At 39.9% G+C, this 21,914-nt stretch overlaps 1 protein-coding gene across 5 annotated transcripts in view; it reads right to left on the minus strand.

The window, feature by feature from the left end:
- LOC135419954 (glypican-5-like) overlaps nt 1-21,914 on the minus strand; it is a 363,117-nt gene that overhangs the window by 317,416 nt on the left and 23,787 nt on the right. For all 5 annotated transcript variants that reach the window (XM_064666980.1, XM_064666978.1, XM_064666977.1 and 2 more), the window contains one exon: nt 21,384-21,545. In XM_064666980.1, the coding sequence (XP_064523050.1) occupies nt 21,384-21,545 (162 nt within the window). Of the gene's footprint in view, nt 1-21,383; nt 21,546-21,914 lie in introns of those variants that run through there.

Consider the following 21,914-nt stretch of genomic DNA (forward strand, 5'->3'; position numbering starts at 1 on the left):
CTGTCCCTCACTCTCCTTTTCTCCAGGCTGAGGCCCTCCAGCTCCCTGAGCCGCTCCTCATCAGACTTGTGCTCCAGACCCTTCACCAGCTCTGCTGCCCTTCTCTGGACACACTGTTCTTAAGTTTATTGTTCTTATCATTCAACTTACTATCACAAGAAACTAACAGCACAGTATCGAAGTCTTAATTTCAGCAAAAATCATCTGAATGGCTCATTACTTTTCAGTTTTGCTGCTTTGAGTGATTCACTGCATAAAGTAAGTGATGGGTAAAGTGAAGAACAGTTCAGTTTCTATAGGCTATTAAAACAGAAATACGGAAGGCTGGGAACAGGGAAAATGGTCACAGTGCAGGGGAGTGATGGTCCATTTACCAGTACTGTACACGTCTGAGTTTTAGAGAAACAAGAAGAATTCTGTTGAAAAATGAACTCTCTTTAAGAGAAGTACTGTCCGTTATAAATCATGCTCTGCAAGATACACAGAATACACATAATCCTTGAATCATCACACACATTTGGCCTTACTGGCAGCTTGTGGCATTTATTGCCACAACATAACTGTTATTATACACAAGAATTTTAAAAAATCCCCATTTTCCAATATGAATTACCCCTTTTTAGAGTCATGAGATCAGCAGGAGCACTTGATTTCCTTTTTCCGTGTAGGAAGCACTAAGCCCTCCTAAAAGGAAAGCAAAAAAAACAAGATCTACAAAAACAGTACTGCAGTCCAGACTGTATGATAATACCAGTAGGCAAATCAAAGTCAAGTAAAGATTTTCTAGTGACAAAGGTTCACTAGAAAATCCTGGTTCAAGGAACCAGGGCTGACTGTTCAGGACATCTTGGGCTTGTGTGTTACCTCTGGGCTGCACTGCAATGCCAGCCACAAACATCAGCTCCTGACAATATTCTCTCTCCTCCATAAGCACAGAACTGATCTTTTAAGGATGAACTTGAATTATCTCACTTGAAATCAAGGTGGAGTATTCATCAGACTATGAGAGTACTAATTAAGCTGCTGCTATCAAATGTGAAGAGCCTAAATCCTTTAGACTCTTATCAAAAACCCCTACTTCAGAAGTCAGCACCTTCCCTCCAAAATCTCCTTGACAGGAAGCTCCAACTCTCAAATAAGAAGTTTCTGAATGAGGAGAATGGGATTACTGCCGACTTCCTCTTCAGGGACATCATTAACACACATATTGAATCTTTCCAGCTTTTCTTTTTTTTTGCTTCACAATCCTCTACATTTGCAGTAGAAAAATCCTTCTCATCTTCTACATACTAAAATGCCCTCAAATTCCCAGCGTCCAAGCCCCTCTTTGCTGAGCAACTTTTTCCTCTTTTAAAAGATCTCACCTGCCACTAACTCTTCACCATCAGAAACATAATTTGATCTATTTTATCTAAAGCTTCACTAGGAAGATGTGGGATTTTCTCTCCCCCCCCCCCCCCCCCCCCCCGCAGACTCAAAGTGTCAAGCAATCCTTCCTCTCTTCCAAAAGTCACTGTCCCACAATGTTGCTGTGAACAGCCACTCGCAAATGCAATAAATGTGGGATGCTCTACGTGATTCCAACTGCACTCGGGGCACTCCCCAGCCTCTGCACACATAACTGACAACAGGCAGCCAAAAACTTCTCTGCTGCTCTTAAGCTCAACTTTTCCCTACCATGGAATTTGACCTGGAAGACCTACGCTAAAGATGCACACTACTGACATGGCACGTGGAAAATCTGGGAGAGGTAAAGCTCTAAAAACATTCCACTGAGCATTTCTGAGTGTATTTCTTTCTGAGCATTCCTTCAGCGACCTTGTCATCTTTATTTCAAGACACCCTATAGAAAAGAAGTGTGAAATCTGACACTACCCACTGCCAACCAGTCACTTCATCCAGGCTAGAGAAGAAAAAGTTTTAACTGAAAACTGGGGCTTGAGTAGACAACAACAGGAACAGACATGTTGCTAAATCTTGTTCTTGAGGTCTTACCTGTGTGCTCTTCACTTTGCCTTCCAGAGCACTGTGTGTTTGGAGAATCAAAGCCTACAACTACTATACAAGGTCTCTGCTGACAGATTTAAATCAAGGCTATAACACACACTTGTCATATCTGTATTTAGAGCCCTGGAAATTAACAGTACTATAATAGTTATCTTATTGCTTGACTTTCTCTTTTTCACCAGCACCTAAACAGTTAAAATAGTTTTATTTAAAAATATACTTCAAAATTTATGACAACAAAAGAAAACATGGCTTTCTTTTATGAGAAGATGTACTGAATGAACAGAATATGTCAGAATGTACTAAAAATCCAAAGAAATCATCAATAGGCAACATGAGTTATCACACTGCCAAAAGTACTAAAACCAACCTAGTGCTGCAGAGTCAGAGATTTACTGGTCTGGAAAGAGTAAGGAGCCTCTTGAGCCAAGAGATGTTAGTGCATTAAAAATTGCATTGGATCAAAACACTAGATATAATTTCACTAGGGGGAATCAACGAGGAGCATTGAATTTACATGGGGTTTCTTTCCCCAGAATACATGAAGTCAGCATCTGGCTTTTTTTATTAGAAGTAGCTTTTTTTTTTTTCCTTTTTCTTTAAAATTTCTGTATAATAGCTCATTGTTATGCTGAATAGCCAAGACCATTTTATTCTGCAGGCAAACACGTTCAATATGGATTTAATAAATAACATGGGTGGGAAAATATGTAATAAGTATTATTTTTCATCAGGAAATTCTGCTGCCTAAAAATGAGAAACTATCCAAGGTCAGTTTGAGATGTTGACATGTGCATTTAAACTCTCACATGTGCATCAATATAGATGTTTTGGGCTGGGTTTTCTTAGTAACAAGGCACTGAGCACATGTCTTTTGATACCCCCACAGCAGCATTTCGATTCAAACATGCAATGAACCTCCAAGTGCTGTTAGTGCTGACCTAGGTGGGATTTTGAGCTTTATTAAGCTGACTTTATTAATTCTGACATTATCAACAGGAGTCCTCGGACTGGAGATGTAACTGCAAAGCACGCTGGTTCTGTTCTGGGGTAAAACAGATCCATTTATTCAGAGATGTTCAGGAACATTTCCTGAGTTAAGATTCAGTCTGGCTCTGATTTGAATCAAGATGATGACTTGCAAATAGAAACACTCTAATCCCACACAGAGCCAACAGGGAACTCTCAGAGGCCCTCGGATAAACTGAATGGGTTCTTTTGGAAAGGAATGCCACACTTCAGGAATGCTGATTGAAAACTATTTAATTTTACATGAAAAAATAGGACGAGTGCTTTTTCTTTTTCTTTAATCCTCCCTGGCACCAGCCAAAGACATAGACACAGAGTTTTGATGAATTCTGGTCCTCAACTTATAAGCAGTGGTGTCCACATCACACAATGTGCCTCATCACAGTGTATTTTTCCAGCACAAGGTCATTCCTTGGGCTTTAAGAGCCCAGATGTTGCATGTGGAGATCTTGTGTAAATAAAAAGAAATCCCAAGGCACACTCTTTTTCGTCAACAGACTACACGAGTTCAGATTTGTTGGTGTACGTGAGAATTATTATTTATATTTTCAAAACAGATTTTAAGCAGAACAAGTGATTCTCCCACTTTTTTTTTTTGTTAATTTTTCCAGGAATGGTTTGGTGGTGACCCTGCCGTACATTTGAATTTGATCTATAATTTTGGGTTGACTGCACACTGTCCTAACTCAGAATATTTCTGATATAAATTCCGAGACTTGTTCTGTGTTACAAGGTTAAAAAAAAAAAAAAAAGGCATAATTAAGACAGGTCAATCTGAATCAAACCTGGTTAAAAACCACACAGCTGAAGCTCTCACATGGCTTTCCACTGTAAAGGGTGTTCACGTTACTTCTCTACAATTGCCACGTCTAATACACCAGATGTAGATCCATGCTTTAATTAATACAGTTTAACCCAACAACATCAAATGGTTCTCAAAACAAAGTGGGATGAAAAACATTTGGAACTTTGTTTCACACAATATGCATATTTAATCATATATGCATAATATTTAATTATATATGCATAATTATTTTTAAAAACTGAAGAGGAAAACACTTTAATAACTAAAATGTCAAGATCCTCCTCCTCCTTGGAGCCAGCACAGCCCGAGATAAATCCAAAGATGAAATCTAAATGGAATCCAAAATTGAAACTAGAAGAATGAACACATCCACAGCTCTTTCTGCTTGTAAGCGACACTGAAAACATACCAAAAAAACCACCCCAGAAATAGCATCCAAATACTAACAAGAAAAAGCATTTTCTCATTTACAGCTCAACACAAATATTAAAACAGTTTCAGATAAAGTTTCATTACCCACACCATGGATCAGTAACTGCATCAGTTTTAAATCGCAAGCCAAGATGAGAATGTGTCCAAATTACTCTAAAGGTCATCATAAAGGTTTAATTCCATTTTTATATCCAATTTTTTATTCAAACAAATTATCATGCATGTGAATCTGAGAAATTCAAAGGTTAGTGTGTAAATAGATTTTGAGTTACTTCACCCAAGAGCCCTCAGGCTGTTGAAACTCATATCATCCAAATGGTTCATCTATGGAACATTGAGTTCTTTGGTCCCAAGCCAGTAAAGAACCTCAGCATGTGTCTGACTTTAAAGCACATGAACCCAGGGCTGAACCTGACCGTGGAGTCAGAGAGCCACCTGGAATGGAAGGAAGATGAGGGTGAAGAGTTGCTCCAAGGCATCAAGAAATTTATTCGACAGAACAATATATTCAGTGTTTAGATTGTTCCTCAGACACACTCTGCTGTGCACGCACTTCCTCCTTAGCTAGAAGACCCCAAGCTGACCTTCCTGCTGCAGACACTGAGTGGAGCATCCTGCACCCCTGCAAGGGCTGAGTCCAGCCCAGGACCACCCCAGCTGTGATTACAGTCCCAAAGGGTTACACAGAAAACTGCACAACTGGGAATGCTCTCAGAACACCAAGAGCAAAACGGGGTTGTGAGACCACAGCATATTGTGAAGATGAGACACGAGGCACCACAGAGAGGGAACAATCAGCCAAGCACCTTGCCACTCACCATTCCAGCACATGCCTGGACAGCACTGAATGGAGGATGAAAATAAAACAGGACAATTTACTGTGCTAAGATCAGTGCTGGCTTTAAGGTGGCTTCCCTGCTGCATAAAATAAAAACATGGGGATATTCACTAAAGAAAAGGAGGGCTTACAACTAGAGCCAACATACAGTAGACGCAACTGTGCAGCTGCCTCCCAGGAAGGAACGTTGTTTTAATGCTCTGGAAGAGCTTCAAGTCCTCTGAGAGACACTGTCCAGGACAGTGCCAATGCAGAAAGTATCTCCACCAGGAGGAGGGGTGTTATCTTCAGAAACTCATCCCGCTTTTATATCATGTAGTGATCTTCAGTCTGGACAGGAAGGAAATAATGGTGATGCAGCGATATCACATCCATTCTTTTCTTTAAAGGGACATTAAAAATTTATTCCAGCCTCTTTTGTGGCCTGTCCATAGCCCTGGGCTTCCAAACACTTCACACAGGGAAAGTCTTGGATACTACACTAACAGAGGGAACTGCATCCCTAATCCTCTCCTTATCTAGCAGCCTTATCCACTTCAAGGGTATCCAAAATCTTCAGAATGTTGATGTACTGGATGGTATGACTTTTTTGTTACATTTTTAAGAAATGCACATCAGTGTTTTACCATGCTTCCATCCTGCCAGGCCTGTAATCTTACAACACATATTTTAAGCAACATGCCAAGGCCAGGACAGCTCCATTCTGACCCCTGCTTAACCAGGACCTCGCGCTGCACCACAAAACCAAGCACGTGTTCTGGTGGCACTTGATGTGACAGCAGTCCTGAAAGGTGTGTCACTGAGTGTGTGGTGGGCAGAGTGGGTGGGCTGGAAGCCTGTTTTTTGCTTTTAGTATTTCAGTTTTATTGATCTTGAAATAAAAACTCACTAAAACTTGCTATAAAACCCATCAGTCATAAAATAAGATCAAAAGCAGGCCTACAGAAAAGATGCCTGCTTGAGGAACAGACCTTGATAATGGCTTCAGAAATACAAGAAAGCACACCCTTAAATAATGTTTATACCCTCAAAACTGCTCTGTTCAGACAGATTATAAAATCAGATAAAACTATCTATTGCCTTGAGTGATGACAGGAAAATGAACATTTCATCCTCTACAGAACCAGCAATCTTCAGATAAGATTTGTCTCTGCCATCACAAGATAAATCACTGTGGGTCTCATGCTGCTGAAATTTATACCAGTCATACCTGGTGTAACTCCAAAGCCTTCACTCAAGTTACTCCACCTTCAAGTAGCCAAGAGAACAATCAGTTTTCAGGCAGAGAGAGATAACTAAGAAATCTTAGAAACTTTCATTAGTTCTTTGCATTTTCCTTGAAGCTCTGTCATTCCTGTTCATCAGCACATTATTTCTAAGCATACAGTGGGTAGGTGTGAAGGGACACAGTTCATATAGTTTTTTGTACATGTCTTATTTGTCTTTGAATTCTTAGGTATTTTTGCAATAGCAGTATCATCGTTGAGGTTAAACTTGTTGCTCAAATGTAACAAACATACTTAAGGAAAAAAAAGGGAGGGATTTTTAAATACTTTAAAAAAAAGAGAGATGACAAACCTCGCATTCCATTAGAAAGTATATGGATCACACAGCAAAAAATTAAAACAAATTCTGATTTAAACCACTGCAATGAGATCTCCTATTCTCCAACTCAAGTGCACTTGACTAATTAAAAAAACCTACTCCACTCTGAAGTTAATGGTACACTCAGAAGAAAAGGCAGTTTGAGCTCTCAAATGCCCCTTGCACATGGCACCAGGGAAAGTCTGCAGAAAAGCGAAGGACTGAACCTCGGCATCCACACGCCAGACTCCCAACCAGCAGGACAGGCTGCAAATAAACTGCCTCTGCTTCCACCTTAAAGCAGTGCCCACAGCTCTCAGACTCACTTGCTGCAGTCCCAGAACTCCAAGAGGGTTCCCTGAGCTGTTGTGCTCAACTGGATTAGCTGGATGTCAGGTGTGTTACTGCCCAACAGCCATAAATGTCTCAAAATAGATTTGGTGTTGAACAGTAATAGCTTTGCTGTAAGGATGGCAGACTGAGGATACTGAAAAATGAAAGATTTATAGGGAAGAATGGCATCTGTTATTAGATGAATTAATACAGCTAAAAGAGAAAAAAAATCTTTTGGACACACAAGTTCTTCAGCCACAGAACTCTGAAGGGCTCTGACCAAAACATAGTCCATTTTTCTTCTGAACTATAATGGCATATCTAATAAAATGAAATATCTCACCTTCTCATATGCTTTGCAGAATTTACTCTGCACATTTGAATATCAAAGTATTGCTCCTCTTCCTCCGGCTTTTACAAATTTTACTACCACATACAGAAGCAGCAAGAGTAAGGTAGGTGTCTCTGATAACCAGTCTTAGAATTTGGACAGGGGTAGTGGTGAAAGAGTATTTTTGCTGCTATATTCAGCTAAAACATCATAAGAATAATTTTGTTTTCAACAAAGATTTACCACAGTGGATTTTGGTTCTTTATACATTTAGTTCCTCCACTGGTCTCTGTAAATTGCATTATTAAACCCACTGCGGTTCCCTCGTTTGCCACTTAATAAGATATTCCATGGCACATCCCAACAAAGTAATCTTCACTCGGGAAACAGAAGCCTTCCTTTTTCTTTAACATTATAATTTAAAAGCTTTAGTTTCATTCTACCTATGGAGCCAGCGTCCAAGCTCAGTTAAATCAGTGAAAAGATTATCAGGGTTTTTAACTTCTTTTGGACCAAAGCCAAGATGAATTCTTCATTGTTTTGCAAAGACCACATAAATAAATTTAAATCACAGAAGACTTTCTCATTCCTATGTTTTCAGGTAAAAAAACAATATTCACCTTGGTAGGAGCTACTGGCAGTATATCCACCTACCAGCACCTGCCATCACTGACCAGTAACTGGATACCCAGAGACAGCCTGGATGCCTGAAAACTGTCACCTTAACAGGATATAAATCCTTACAGTCACTCCAGGACAGCAACAGCTTCAGGAGGAACTTCTCGAGCAAGCACTTCTGAGTCACTAAAATTCACTTTACTTCCAATGCACAGACACACTCATTCATTATTCCCAACAGCATTGAAATTAGTTACACATATGAAGACTGATACATTCATAACTAACCAAAAAAATCAACAGCAAAGTAGTCTGGCCTAAAAGGATTCACCCTCCTGCAGGTGGGTCCATTGTTTCTTTAATTTCACATTCTTTTGCTAGTAACCCTAAAACTTTTTTTTTCTTTTGGCAATAAATTTGGTGGGTTTCTATATTTTCTAAGCATTGTTTTACAGATTACTACATTCGAGGAAATTAATATTTCTGGAGCATAAAGTTTAACACAGTAAAAAAATGAAATATATTTCATAAAGGTGTTTGTTATATTTGTACATTTAAAACTAGCCCCAATTTTGTGGGCCATTCTTTTGTCCGCAGTGTGTTTTACACTGCATGTTTACAACTTCCATAATGCTGCTTTTCCACCAGGTTAGGGAAGAAGAAAGGATGCAGGAGGTGAGCCTGCCAAATCCCAACAGCCTCTTTTCACCCCATGTGCCATGCAACAAGGTGTGCCTCAGATTTAGAAGTTTGTAAGTGTATTTCAGAGACCTACGCCTCTTTGCTTTTAAGATAAAACATTTCACATTTAATGTTAATTGCATACCTACATGACTGGCATTGGGATCATTCCCTGTTGAGTCAGACAAAAAACAGCCCAGATTTTTAACTTCTAGTCCACAGAACAAAACAAAAAAGCAGCTCTTTGCCACATGCCAAAATGTTTCCTTAGAGGAATCTGAATGGGTAGAAAGAGAAGAAAGGTTTTCCAGAGATGTTAGACCACATTTTCTGTTGTGACTTTCACACAACCACCCGGGCCAAAACTACTAAGAGAAAAAAGCAGGAAATAACACATGAGGAAGTGATTAAATGCATACAGAAACGTTCTAGCTCAGATAACTGGTTTCAGTCTGGTCAGTTGTATTTCTCAGAATGCTCTTTATCCACCCAAAATTACTGCTTATCCAGCGGTATGAGCACTGCTCCATGGATCCAGACTCACACAAGACTCTGCAGCTGGGCTGGGGCAAACTAAGCCTGGTCATGGAGAGAGGGAACGAGGAGTGGTTTCTGGAGCAGCAACTTCTACACGAGGTGCAGTGGGGCACAGGGCTTCAGGCATTCCAGGAAACACTGGTCACATATGGAAAATGCAGATACTTGAAAGGGGCCTTCTCAGAACACGACTAAAGGGGGAAAAAAATAAAAGAGATCTAAAAGCTCCGTGTTTCTACATATGCACCTCTAAAATCCTGGTAGCAGATACATACCATTTATTGCTATGAAAAGCCTCTATTCATGTTCACAGCCTTCTATTTACAGTGAATATTATGAAACCTAACAAAAGCAGTAACAAAGGGTAAAGAAATTATTACATCACCTACAAACATACCTCTTTCCCATGGGAATCTAAGAAAAACTAAAGGAAGCTCTCCCAAGCACTGGACAGCACAAACCAGAAAAAAAAATCACACATTTGCAAAACAGTCACAGCAAAAAGTGAAAAAACCTGTTAAAACTCTCCTTTCTAATAAGAATCCACTAAGGTTTGCATCAATACTTACATTCCAAACGTAAACATCTGCAGAGATCCTAATTTTAGCATGGCACATCAAAGGCAAAAGTCTTAATACATGAAAAAGAGAGTCAATCTCAAACCTCTCCCTTCCTGACAAAAGATTTGGAGCAGATGTAGTTATCCTCAGTTGGACAAAGCTGTTGGATCCTCCACTATCTGACAAAAATCACCCTTTGGTTGCTGTGAACAGGCCTGCAAGACTGAGGAAAAGACTTGAGAGTATGTACGGAAGACATGACCCATAAATTCCTTACTTTCAAGTCCTGTTCTTACATTGCTTTCATTCAGATTCATACCAAAGGAAAGAGCTCCTTCACACAATATTTGAAGAACAGTTAGAGAGTCAATAGGAAGCTGATGGGTAACAGCACTAATAATTTCCCCACTAACATGGATAAGAAATAATGCAGCAGATTTTATCTATACCCATACAAACCTTCCTAATTCCTAAAACTAAACTACCTGAGTTTAGAGAAAATGTCTTTATCTTTCTGCAAGGATGGTGACAATTACAGATTCAGTACTTCATTAAGTAAGCCCCAACTCTCCAAAAAAACAGCAAACAAAAGGTATGATCCAATAGCTACACTTTAAAATACTTACACTCCACCTACATGGCCCAGTGGAGAAATGCAATCCTAACAGACATCCATGAAGAAGGCACAGGACGAGGAATCCATGTCAGCTTCGAATCTTATATATTGCACGTATTTCATAGATACTTTTGAGGACAGATAAAAAGCCATTTCAACTTAAGTCACGTGGAAGAGTAAATTTTACTGAGAATCATGTTCACATGCCATGGATTTGAGCAAATACCTCTCCATGGTTATAGCGCAGCAGTCTACTTGCACGTTCCTGCATCCTTACAAACTCCAGTCTCCCTCACCACCCTGCTGCACACAGGACTGGTCCCAGTTCTGCTTCACAGCAGCTCTGACAGTCATGCCATGGAGAGGCACAAGGAGTGGTTCACCTGTTCTGAATCAATGATCCTAAACTAAGGTAGAGTAATCAGTAAATACAGGGCCAACACTCCATGAGGCACCAGTCCCTGCTGTGCACAAACACTTCCTCCTCTCCTCCCTGAGAGACATACCTAAAGGAAAAGCATCAAGGACAACAGGTGAAAAACTGAAGTAACAAAGAAGTGAAAAAGGACTGATCTATGTGTTCACCTATTTGTGCTGTGAGGGGCTCAAACACACCACCAGTTTTAATTTCCCTACCTCCAAGTTTGGTACAACTCTAAAGTTTTGAAAACATTCTGCCTAAGGGTGAATGCTCATAAGAATAAACTCACTTAAAATCAAGTACACCTCTTTTTAAACTAAAGTAGCCTCAACGCCTACCAGCCACAACGCCCTCAACTGATGGATGACCAGGAAAGCCATGACACTCTAGAGCACCAAGCAAATTAGGAACTGAGACCAAATCCAAATTCTGAAATCTGATCTAAAAATCTCAATGTGACAAGTGTGCTTGTAAACACTCAGACTGCCATCTCTTACAGAGAAAACCATGATCCTACTGTTTTTATACACCCTCCGTCTGCATTCCTGTCTCTCCTGTTACAGTAACCCTAATCTTCCTGGAACTGGCACTGTGTCTTAGAGTTTTATAGACAGCACGGTGAAGTCCCAGCCCATAAATAAAATACCACACAACAGCAGTAAGTCATTTTCTGTTAAAAACTGGGAGAAAAGAAAACTTCATCCTCTTTTTCTACAACTATACACACGTAACAGTTTAGATCAATAATGCATTATGTTACACAGAATTACTAAAAACCACATATACAAACTGCTCTAAGAGTAAAAAAAAATATATCTGTATAACAGATAAATTATTTTTCTAGGAAAAAAAACAAATTAATCTAAGCTATTCTACACTTGCCTCCTAAATTAAGGGAAAAGAAAAATGAAAGTGTATACCTGTAAACCTGAGAAAGAAAGTTTTAATTTTCTGAGTACAATTTTCATCCATTGAAAGTCTACAGCTGGCAGAAGAGAGCACACTGCAAACTGAAATGCCACACTACCCTCACTGGGGCACGCATGTAAGGCTGGAAATCTACTGCTTTCCCCTGAACATACTTGCTTTGAGATTCTGCTCTCTTAACCTTGCAGTCTCACACAGTCATTTTCTTTTTGAAGCCTGAAAATGCAAAACTGAGAATGAAAAATTTTCTTCAAATCAGTCCTTTTGCACTCAGTTCTCTACAATGTTTTTTCCATATTTTTACTGAATTGCCCAACAGTTTCAATATTACCAAGAGAAGTAATACTTTGTTCAAAGAACATCTAAAACTTTGCACCTAGAAATGGCCTACAAGGATGCCTTTCCTGTTTCCAAACTCACAAGAAAAGGACTAATAAAAAAACAAAAGTAATTTTAAACAGCTGATCATCTTTGGGAGAAAAGGATATGTAATTAAAAGCTGAATTATCACTGAAATACCCCCAAACTGACAGTCGGTGGTCTTTTTATTTCAAAAAAGTTTTGTGCAGGATCTTCATACACTTACGCTCCCATTCAAACATCTGTCAGAACACATTGTTTCTCAGGATTTCACCCACTTTTTTTTTTCCCAAAATGTCAGACTGACTTAGGCAAGTGGGAACTTGGACTTGGCTGCACTGAGAACAACTTTATTCTTACTGAAGTACTCACACAGCCAGCAGCAGAATCACTGGTTTGAGGGACTTGCTGTAATTAGAGACTGAGCGGCGATGATATCTGCATGGAAATGTCACACAAAAGGCAGAAGTGCCATAACAAAAGTGAAATAGAGGGAGAAAACCACCCACCTTCTCGCCGGCAGGAAGGAGGCCACAGAAATTTCACAATATGGTTGTGAATAAAGTGTGTAACTCCAGAAAAAAGGACACTAAAAGAGATACCAGAAACACTGTCTCCAAGAAGTTGCTGTCACAACAGGAACTGTGCTTCAGTCTCCCGAGGTAGACAAGCCCCTGGACTCATCTGCTCACTTTGCTTTTGCAGGTTCTTATTTTTTTTTCCACTGTGCTTTTATATTATGGAGATACAGTCAACAGCCTGACAAGGTATTGGGAGGAACAAAGAGGAAGAAAAGGCAATTACAACCACCAACAGGTGAAATACGGACAGAGGGAAGCAAATAATCAAACTCATGGTCACATGATGTGTGTGTATATACATTAGATTTCTTATTCTAGCACCAATATACCCAACCCACATCGCCTGAACAATAGCTATAAAGAGATAATGAAGGGACTGTCCCTTCCCCAAATTGCTGACATTCTAGGCATCAAATGGCAGCCACAGCCAGACAAGTTCAGGAACCAAGTCTACAGGATGATTATAAATCTTGATATTTGGATGATATCTTATCGAAGATGATTTGCTGTTTCCTTTTAAATGTATTTAAGGTATATTTCTCTCACCACTTCCCATTATAGTGTTTTTCCAAAGCCTCGGGCCAAACAGTTCTGTAAAATCTGTATTTAGTAAAATTTAATGTTACAAAGATATCTAAACAATGTAACACTTTTGCTTAGCAGTCAACGCACTGCAATTCTAGTAACCAGCCAAAAACTTCAATACTCCTAAGTATATAAACATTTCCAGTATACGTTTCTGGCAATATGATCCAGTTATCTACAAGCACTGTTCTGCATATGCATTCCTGAGAAACAACTGCACACTATTCCATAAATCAAACCTGCCCACAACATGCAGGAACTCCTCACAGTGAACTACTCCCAAGTACAACTGCTGGTTGCCACTGGATATAAGGTCATTCCAGTGCAATAAATAAGACTTGATATAAGGTTATCCAATGTTTAACAATACAGTCACTAGCTTTAGTTATCCTTCAAAGAGTTCTGTGGACATGATCTTTGTTACTAGAAACAGTTCGCAAGACAATGATTTTCATTCCATAGCTACAACTACAAGTTCTACCTCAGTTTTCATTAATTTTTCCACTTGAATTTGCTATTTTGAAAGCATAAGGCATCAGAATTTTCTAATTTCCTCCAGTGTTGATCCCTCTGATTTTTCCTATTTCTTTTAAAGACTAATAATTCTTTCTTCCTAACAAGCTGCCCAAAGGACAAGGCACAGCCAGGGGATACATTAATGCAATCAGAAACACAAGTTATCAAGTTCAACATTACTATAGCACTTAGGGATGCTAATGAACTCTGGGATCACAGGTGCTGCAGAGATCCCAAATAAATCCTGGTGCCTGTCTCAAGGCTGCCAATAAAATGGAAGGCAGACAACAGCTGATGGATTCACACACATAGGGAGGAAGGACAGAAAGGGGTACGAGCATGAGAAACCCAGTCAGTGCAAGAGGCAGGAGATTCAGTATATTCTGGGTTGACTTTTCACAAGCATTTTGCTTATCATGACCTTAAAGACAGCTTTAAGAATGGCATTTAAAGGAAGACAATGAAGGCACGGAGCATCTTCACAACTTGCCAGTCTCTAACATGAAAGACAGCATGGGAAAAAATCAAAAACATACCCATCTGAATTTTAATAGTAAGTGAAAAGACTGCAGTGCTGGCCTGTGATGGTACCTGACATTTAAATAAATCATGAATCACAGGTGACCAGCAGCATGGACTACACTGGAAAATACAAGATGAAAGGCATGCTTCTGATGCAGGAGGGTAGCACCATCAAGGAACCAAAGAATGTTATCAGTAGTTTGATTAGGGAAATTATCTTTTCAGCAGGATTCAGGTAACCTTGAAAAAAACAGAGAAAACGGTGAAAAAGGAACACTGGATACTTGCTTTTCACAGCATACTATGGGAGATGAAACAGTATGGGAAAAATCTAGAGGCACGCAGTCTTAGGGGACATGAGAGGCTGGAATGAAACTTCTGCACAAGCTCATTCTATGTTTAATATGCACTACAGAAAAATTTTGAAGGTGAAGGTTTATTTGGGTTTTTTCCACATTTAATTTTCAGTTTGTATGAAATGAACCAAATGAAGCAAATTTCTCAAATTATTAATGGATAATAGATCAACTCTGATTCCAATTTCTGCGAAAAATGGAACAAGTCACCACATAAGAAACACATTAATTCTTTTGTAATGTACAGCTTGAAAACATCAATCTGAATCTAGAATCTTGACAAAAGCATACACACAACTTCTGAAAAGGTATGATTCCAAAGCATCACAGGTAGCCTTTCAGCAAAAAAAAAAAAAACAAAACCAAAACTTCACACCATTTGAAATGTTTAGAGACAGAACACATGAGTTCAATAATCACCATTCACAATGTAATGTTAATATTTACCCAGTCCCCAGCACACCAGCAAGATTTTCTTTTAATTTTGCACATTCAGAAGATAAAAGGGGTGAGCATTAGGGAATAGCACATTGTAAACTTTTTATTTTGCTGAGAAAAGGACAACGAGAGGGAAGAATTTAACATTCTCTTCCCTCACCCCACATGCAGACAAAGACTGAAGCCCTGGGCTCTGAAACCATAACTGGCATATAAAAGAGACAATAACTACACTTTTAAATGAAAAAACTTCAGAATCAAGTCAGACAGTAGAATTAGAAGGCAGTATGTTTAAAGGAAGCCGCCTAATTGTCAACATGTGGTCAGCATTGCCAATTTTTTTGTGGTAGCCAAAAGATAACCTGCGGGAAGAGAAATTAATGGATAGTGGGGCCAGCAACAGACTGGATAATGGGCGCATCTCAACCTAACTCGGGAAACTGTGGAATTATCAGTCTCTGGGGAACAGCAGGGTAAGAGGGAAGCATGTTCATATTTCTGACGGATTTCCTTGATCATTTACTGGCTATGACTGGATCAGGTGGCCCTGTTTGCAGCACAGGGAATAGAGGGCAGTTCCTGACACAACAGCACCAATAGAGGATAAAACCTGGATGGCAGAACCAGACCACTATCTGAAGGGTACTGCTTCATCACTACAGCACTGCAGTGTCTTGGTTACACAGGACACTTATTCCTAAAGGACTCTGCCTCCCTTACCCCACAGTTCATCCTTCATTACCTCTACCCACCACAAACTGTTTTACAGTAGATAGCAAATCAGGGGAATTCCTTCCTCCAAACTCGTGGCATACTGAGCACTCTGCATTTATGAACTTTCTGGTAGCACCAGAATACAAAGAAGGAATCTTATCCCCTAAGAGTTGATGCAGAACACTCCTTCCTCACACTGCACTGCTCTGAAACACTCACCTGGTCCACAGTCAGGGCAAAGTAGCCCAACCGTGCCAAGACCAAGGACAAAACAAGTATCTCTCACTCTTGCAGCAAACACCTCAGGAGACTACAACCAGACAAAATGCCCTTCCCCTCAAAGGTCTCTAGAAATCACAAATACTTTTATGAGGGAACAGAAGAGGTCACAAAGATAATCTAAGTTGCATTCTTGGCTCTTGCCATGCTACGATGTGCCACCTTAGCAAAGACGTTTTCCCTCCCCTGTGGCTCACTTCCCCTATGCCCAGCACCAAGTCCTCTCCCAAGTGCTCATGGTCTAAAGACAAAAAGTATCCTGTAAAGTGCTGATTCACTGGTGCACTGGATTAGGAGTGGACAGCATACAGGAGGGGAGCCTCTCTCTCTGCAGGAAATCATTTTTGCACTGAGCCCAAACCAAATTCTACATCCCAGCCAACTTTCAGAGCTAAGGTCAGCAGAGTACAAAACTCTGCTCAGCAGGGTTAGACAAGTGGAAAGGGGTGGGTAACAATTTGGCTGAATAAATGACCAAGTAGTAGGGGATTACAAAAAACTATTTAAAAAACAACACTTCTGCATTTCTATAATCCAGTAGTAAATAACAGAAACCAGAAGCACGGGTGGTGAGGGTTGGCAGGTTTCTGATGGCAATGGTTGGCTTTGCTTTTTAAATAGCTCGTTGATTTTGGACTGCATCCATCTCCAGCATTGTGACTACACTTCATATAGTAATTTACTTCAAACCAGTGTGCTTCTTCAGCCAAGTCTTTGTTTTGTAAATGTCACAGCACTTCAACACCATTAACCAGCCACCCCTATTCCAAGCTGATATTCCTAAATTCAGTAAAAGTAAGTATGAGCAACACTGCAACTGAGTCAAATGAAAATGGAGACTGTATTTGACTCTGCATAGCTCTGAGTGCCAGTGTACTATATTACTTATTTCTGGGAAAGTTCAGGGCAGTTCATTACTGAGCTCACTAATGTTATCCATCCCAAGACCCACAGAAACCAGACAGTCATTCCCATTCCCCATGCAGGATGTTATACGAAAAACTTTGCACTTAAGGACCTTATGGATCAACTGGGCATTAACTTCCAGGCATTTTACTGACAACCAGCAGTCCTGGGCTCCATCCCTGCTACAACTAACTGCCCTCTCCACTTCATATCAATCGTGTCCTTCCCAGTTGCTTTATTGGATCAGGCCAAAACAATGTGCAAGCACCACATTGTCAGGGCAACTCCAGCTATTAGAAACTGCAACAAGGTGCTTTCCCAACTATCATTCCCCATTCCATAGAAAGCAGAAAGTAAGCACAGCTTACTCCCTTGGGTTTGGAGTGAGAGGAACAGTGCTACAAAGCTTCCCTCCTATAGCTGTGAGAACATGAGAACACCTGGTCCTGCCACCTTCATTAAGGTCAAGTGAATGCTATTTCAGAGAAACAAGACAAAATTAGTGCTTTATGGCCAACCTATTTTCATTCATTAAAGCTTTCTCTTAAGAGGCTGAGTGAACAATTCCTGTTCCTTGCTGTAAAAAACAAGTGCAAAGAACAGTAATTTTTTTGAATTCCTGAGCTCAAAGTTTTTCACCACTATCTCTGACAGCTGCTAATTTGGTGACTGAAAAGTGATGTACATTTAAAAGTACCTTGTTCTGTCCCTCTGCAGAGACCATCAGCAGAACAAATAAATTACCAGTATCTGGATTCTCATTACCTCAAATTAGCTTCAGCATAAGATGACAGGAGCAGAGACAAGCTATCTGTGGGTCCTTTAGAGGCACCTGTTAGCACCACATAAAGGACACAGAAAAGGGAGGCCAGGTTCTCTCTGTTGTCTGCTCCCAACAAAGCCTTCCTGTCAGACCATTAATACCTCTTCTGACAGAAACTTTCAGCCTGCACACCCACAGCACTTCTAATCCACTAACAATGAATTAGTTGCCTTACTTGGAAGTGCCCCAAGGAGTGCAGGGACTGCATAAGGGAATTGGGGGGGCAGGGTTAGCAGAAGGATGGCTGTGCCAAGTAATATGTAGCATCACCACAAAGACATAAATCTAAAACAATGCATTTGATTATGTGCAAGCTTCAAAAAATATTGGGGCAAAAAGCAGTAAGCTTAAGGAGAATCTTCGAGTTATCAAAGGGGAAACCACTTAAAAAATGAAAGCATCCCATCTGTCATCCATTTAAACAGGCCTCCTGGGCCTTTCAGGCTGCAGCCACAGGAGAAAGACAGAAAGGCAGGCACATCTTTGGATGGGACAGACTGACCGGGTCCAAAATGCATCCAAATAAAGGCCCCTGTGTAGAGCCAGAGGGTGACACGCCGGGATCGTTACAACAGGCACAATGTCCTCAGTTACACTGCTCCTGTTACAGTCTGGAACACTTGCACACCTCCTGCACTTACTCCACTTTGCCTGTGACTCCATTTGGAGCAGAGAATCACACATCTGTCGAGTGACTTACCATGGCTATGGCTTTTAGGCTACACCATGGACCAAAACATGAAGGCCCCCAGGGGCCTGGTTACATTCAACATGCCAAACACCAAAGATTTTGTGACGCTGTATGATTTCACCAGAGCTGATTGCGATGAATTCCTAAGCAGCCAGCTGGCCATTTCATTCCTGTCTCTCTCCCTTCTTCCTGTTCTGTGACTAATGGGGAGGGCATTTGGCAGCCCATGCCAATGTGCCTCCTCCTACTCAAATGAGATGTATCAGCAACAGCACTGGAGACAGGCATTCCAGTAAAACACACCCAGCAGAAGCTTGATTTATTAAGTGTTCAGGCAAAGACTGGCTTGCTAATATTGAAAAGTTTAAATGGGGAGAAACAGTGGGGTTGAACCATAGTGCTAAAGCTGTCCATATGTATGGATTGTGCACTAGCCCAAATACAACAAGCCTGCCCACAGCTGTGGCACACTTAATCAAGTCTTAGACTAATTATTTTGCACATCTAAATCTGTGAAAATTGTCTTATTTCAGCTGTGGGCAAAGCTACTTAAACAACATTTTCAATTGCAAGAAGAAAAACCAAAACAACATTTCTTCAAGACCAAAATATCCACAGCCAACTACAGCACTGAGGCAGTGCAGAGGCAATATTTAACCCAACTCATATCAAAACTCCTACTCACACGAGAAAGGTTTTTATTATTAATACTTTTGGCATTTGCAGGTCCTCAGAAGTGCCTTTTTACTTTTATCAAAGCATAGAAGGAAATAAGAACTCAAAAAGAAAACAAAAAACATTCTCTCTGGGTGTCCCCCCTTCCAAAAAAGTTGATCACTTCCCCCTGAAATTTAATTCCCACCACTATGTTCTCAGAGCTGGACAGCTGAAAATCCATTTATTATACCACAGTACTCTTAAGAATTATTTCATCAGTAGGAGTATAATATTAATGGTATTGTCTGCTTTCAGTGCATAAAAATTAGTTAACACTTCTTTTCCTCAGCAGTAGGCAGCAAGGCTAACTCTACTGCTTTGCTTTGACTACGCTAAGAGTACTAAAAATTCTGTATATAAAAATAAATTGTGCATGAAAACTGTACAAGTAAACACTATTTTTTAGCATGTCTGAGTCAGTTCTCTCTGCTGCAAGGAACATGAAATCTGAAAGGTGTCTGAAAGCTTCTAATATCAGGATGCTCTTTTCTCAGACTGTAAAGTGTGCTGTTGGCACACTTGCTTTATCATTCAAAATAGCAACAAACGAAAACACTCCAAAAGGACAGAGTTAATTCCATGCAAAGATCTTCCTTCTCAGTAAATGTCTCGCACAGCACCACTCTTAGCAACAGAATGTTTATCCAGCACAAGATAAAGAGAGAGGCTTTTCACTGACACCTGGGACAAAACCAAAGAACAAAAGCAGCTCCCGACGCAAGAGAGCAAAGTTAAATTTTTCAAGTGTTCCCACCTAATGTAGACAGAAGGCCAGCCATAGCAAGTTACAACAAACAAGCTATTCACCCACTTCCAGAGAATGCTTGTAAATTTAAACTGTGTGAAATGTCTAACTACCTCTTTCATTCCACCAAAAGGCTTCATCAGCAATGGACAATAAAGCCACTGGCTTGACCTAAAGGGGCTGGTAGGTTAATCTATTCTGACCTTATCTTTATTCAATCATAACACTAAAAGATTGCTTGAATGAATAACCAGCATTTAACAATGCCTACAGCCGCTCTTTCACTACAGTGCTCCTCTGAAGTGCCCTCCAAACCAATTTTTTAATCACGGGGAATATTACACATTTTCAAAAATTGATTGTAAAATAAACCAAAATGCCATTTCTCGCTCATTCGTCCAAAACAGAAAAAAAAAAGAGGTAAAAGAAAACAAAAGCAGAAGTAAAATTTTATCTTGCCCCTGCATGTCTCTTTCAGATTTCCATCATCATTTATTGTCAATTTTAGACAATATGCTATCTCTTCTTAACTGTCAATCACACCTTTTACTTCTAGTATTTTCACTCAAATGGAAGAAACTAGACAAAAAGAGCTGCTACTTAATAAAACCTGCGTTGTAACAACAGGCTTAATCATACAGGCCTCAACACTTTGTATTTTAATAACTCCTGGTTTGTTTTCAAAGCCTATTCCATCAGGGCACTCAGCACTAAACACAGCAAAGCAGCAAGTCAAAATTTAGCACATTCTTAGGCCCACAGAAGTCAGTAAACTGGATTCAGTCAATGACTGATTTAATCACTCAACTCTCATATGTTTACATATGTCACAACCTATATCTAAATGCCCTTCTGGAGAAAAGTCTCCAGAGCTAAACACTACAGTGCACAGTCCTACCCAAGCATCTTCCTCCTTGTAACAATACAATAACCACCTGTAAGAAGAAACTCCATAGTCTGACATGACCCTGCTAGAGCAAGGTAGTAGTAAAGCATTTTGACATGAAGCAAGAGCTGTGCTCTCATTTGACACATCAGTTCAAGCACTTACTCTTCAGCATCAACAAGCAAATGCATCTTCATTTAATGTTCTACACCTGTAAATGATTTGGCAAAACACAAGGGAAGATAAAAAAAAGTACAGCCATCAGGCACCAAAATGACACTTGAAAATGCCATTAAAAAAAAATCCATGCCAAGCCCAGGAACAAGGTCTAAGTTTAAATCTATTCCTGATTAGATTTAGGCAGATGCTTGAAATATCAGTCTAGACTAAGTGCCATTACCTTTCTCCAAAAGCACAAAGAACAAGCAAGTCAACCATATGGCAGTGACTACAGCATGCGATACCAGAGGAATGAAAAATAAAAGGTAAGAGTTTTTCCTTTGTATTGCAGAGAATACTGCTACAAACTACTCAAAAGTTCCTACCTTGAAAAGCTGTGATATGACCAACAATCATGTACTTTAGTTCGAAGTTCAGTGCCTGAATACTTTGAGTCCTCTCTCTCCGAACAGCCGCCTGGTAGCTTTCTTCCATTTTTTTGGTGCAACATGTTGGTGCCCTGTGTTGACAGATCTGTAAATCTGACTCTTAAAGCAAACAAGAAAACACAGCAGTTAGAAAACCTTTTAAACCTACGCCATAAAAACAATGCTTCTTAATGTCAGAACTACCATGTTTCAGATTCTGAAACAAAACCAAACCCGCAAGGAACGACACTGTGAAACTCAGTTGCTGTCACAAGAACATAAATTTATGACCATTTCATCTAAATTTGGGTAACATCACATTATCAGTTAATAAGTTATTCTACACCGTTAAGAGCACTGGGCAGAAAAAGCATCTGAGTACAGTCAAAGTCAAGGACAACAGAATTATTGATGATACATTTCCACTGTATACCTTGTGCTAAAGGTATCAAAACTTGAACATGTGGGTGATAACCGTGCCTCAAATTA

This window comes from Pseudopipra pipra, chromosome 10, assembly GCF_036250125.1.
Source record: "Pseudopipra pipra isolate bDixPip1 chromosome 10, bDixPip1.hap1, whole genome shotgun sequence".
Lineage (NCBI taxonomy): Eukaryota > Metazoa > Chordata > Aves > Passeriformes > Pipridae > Pseudopipra > Pseudopipra pipra.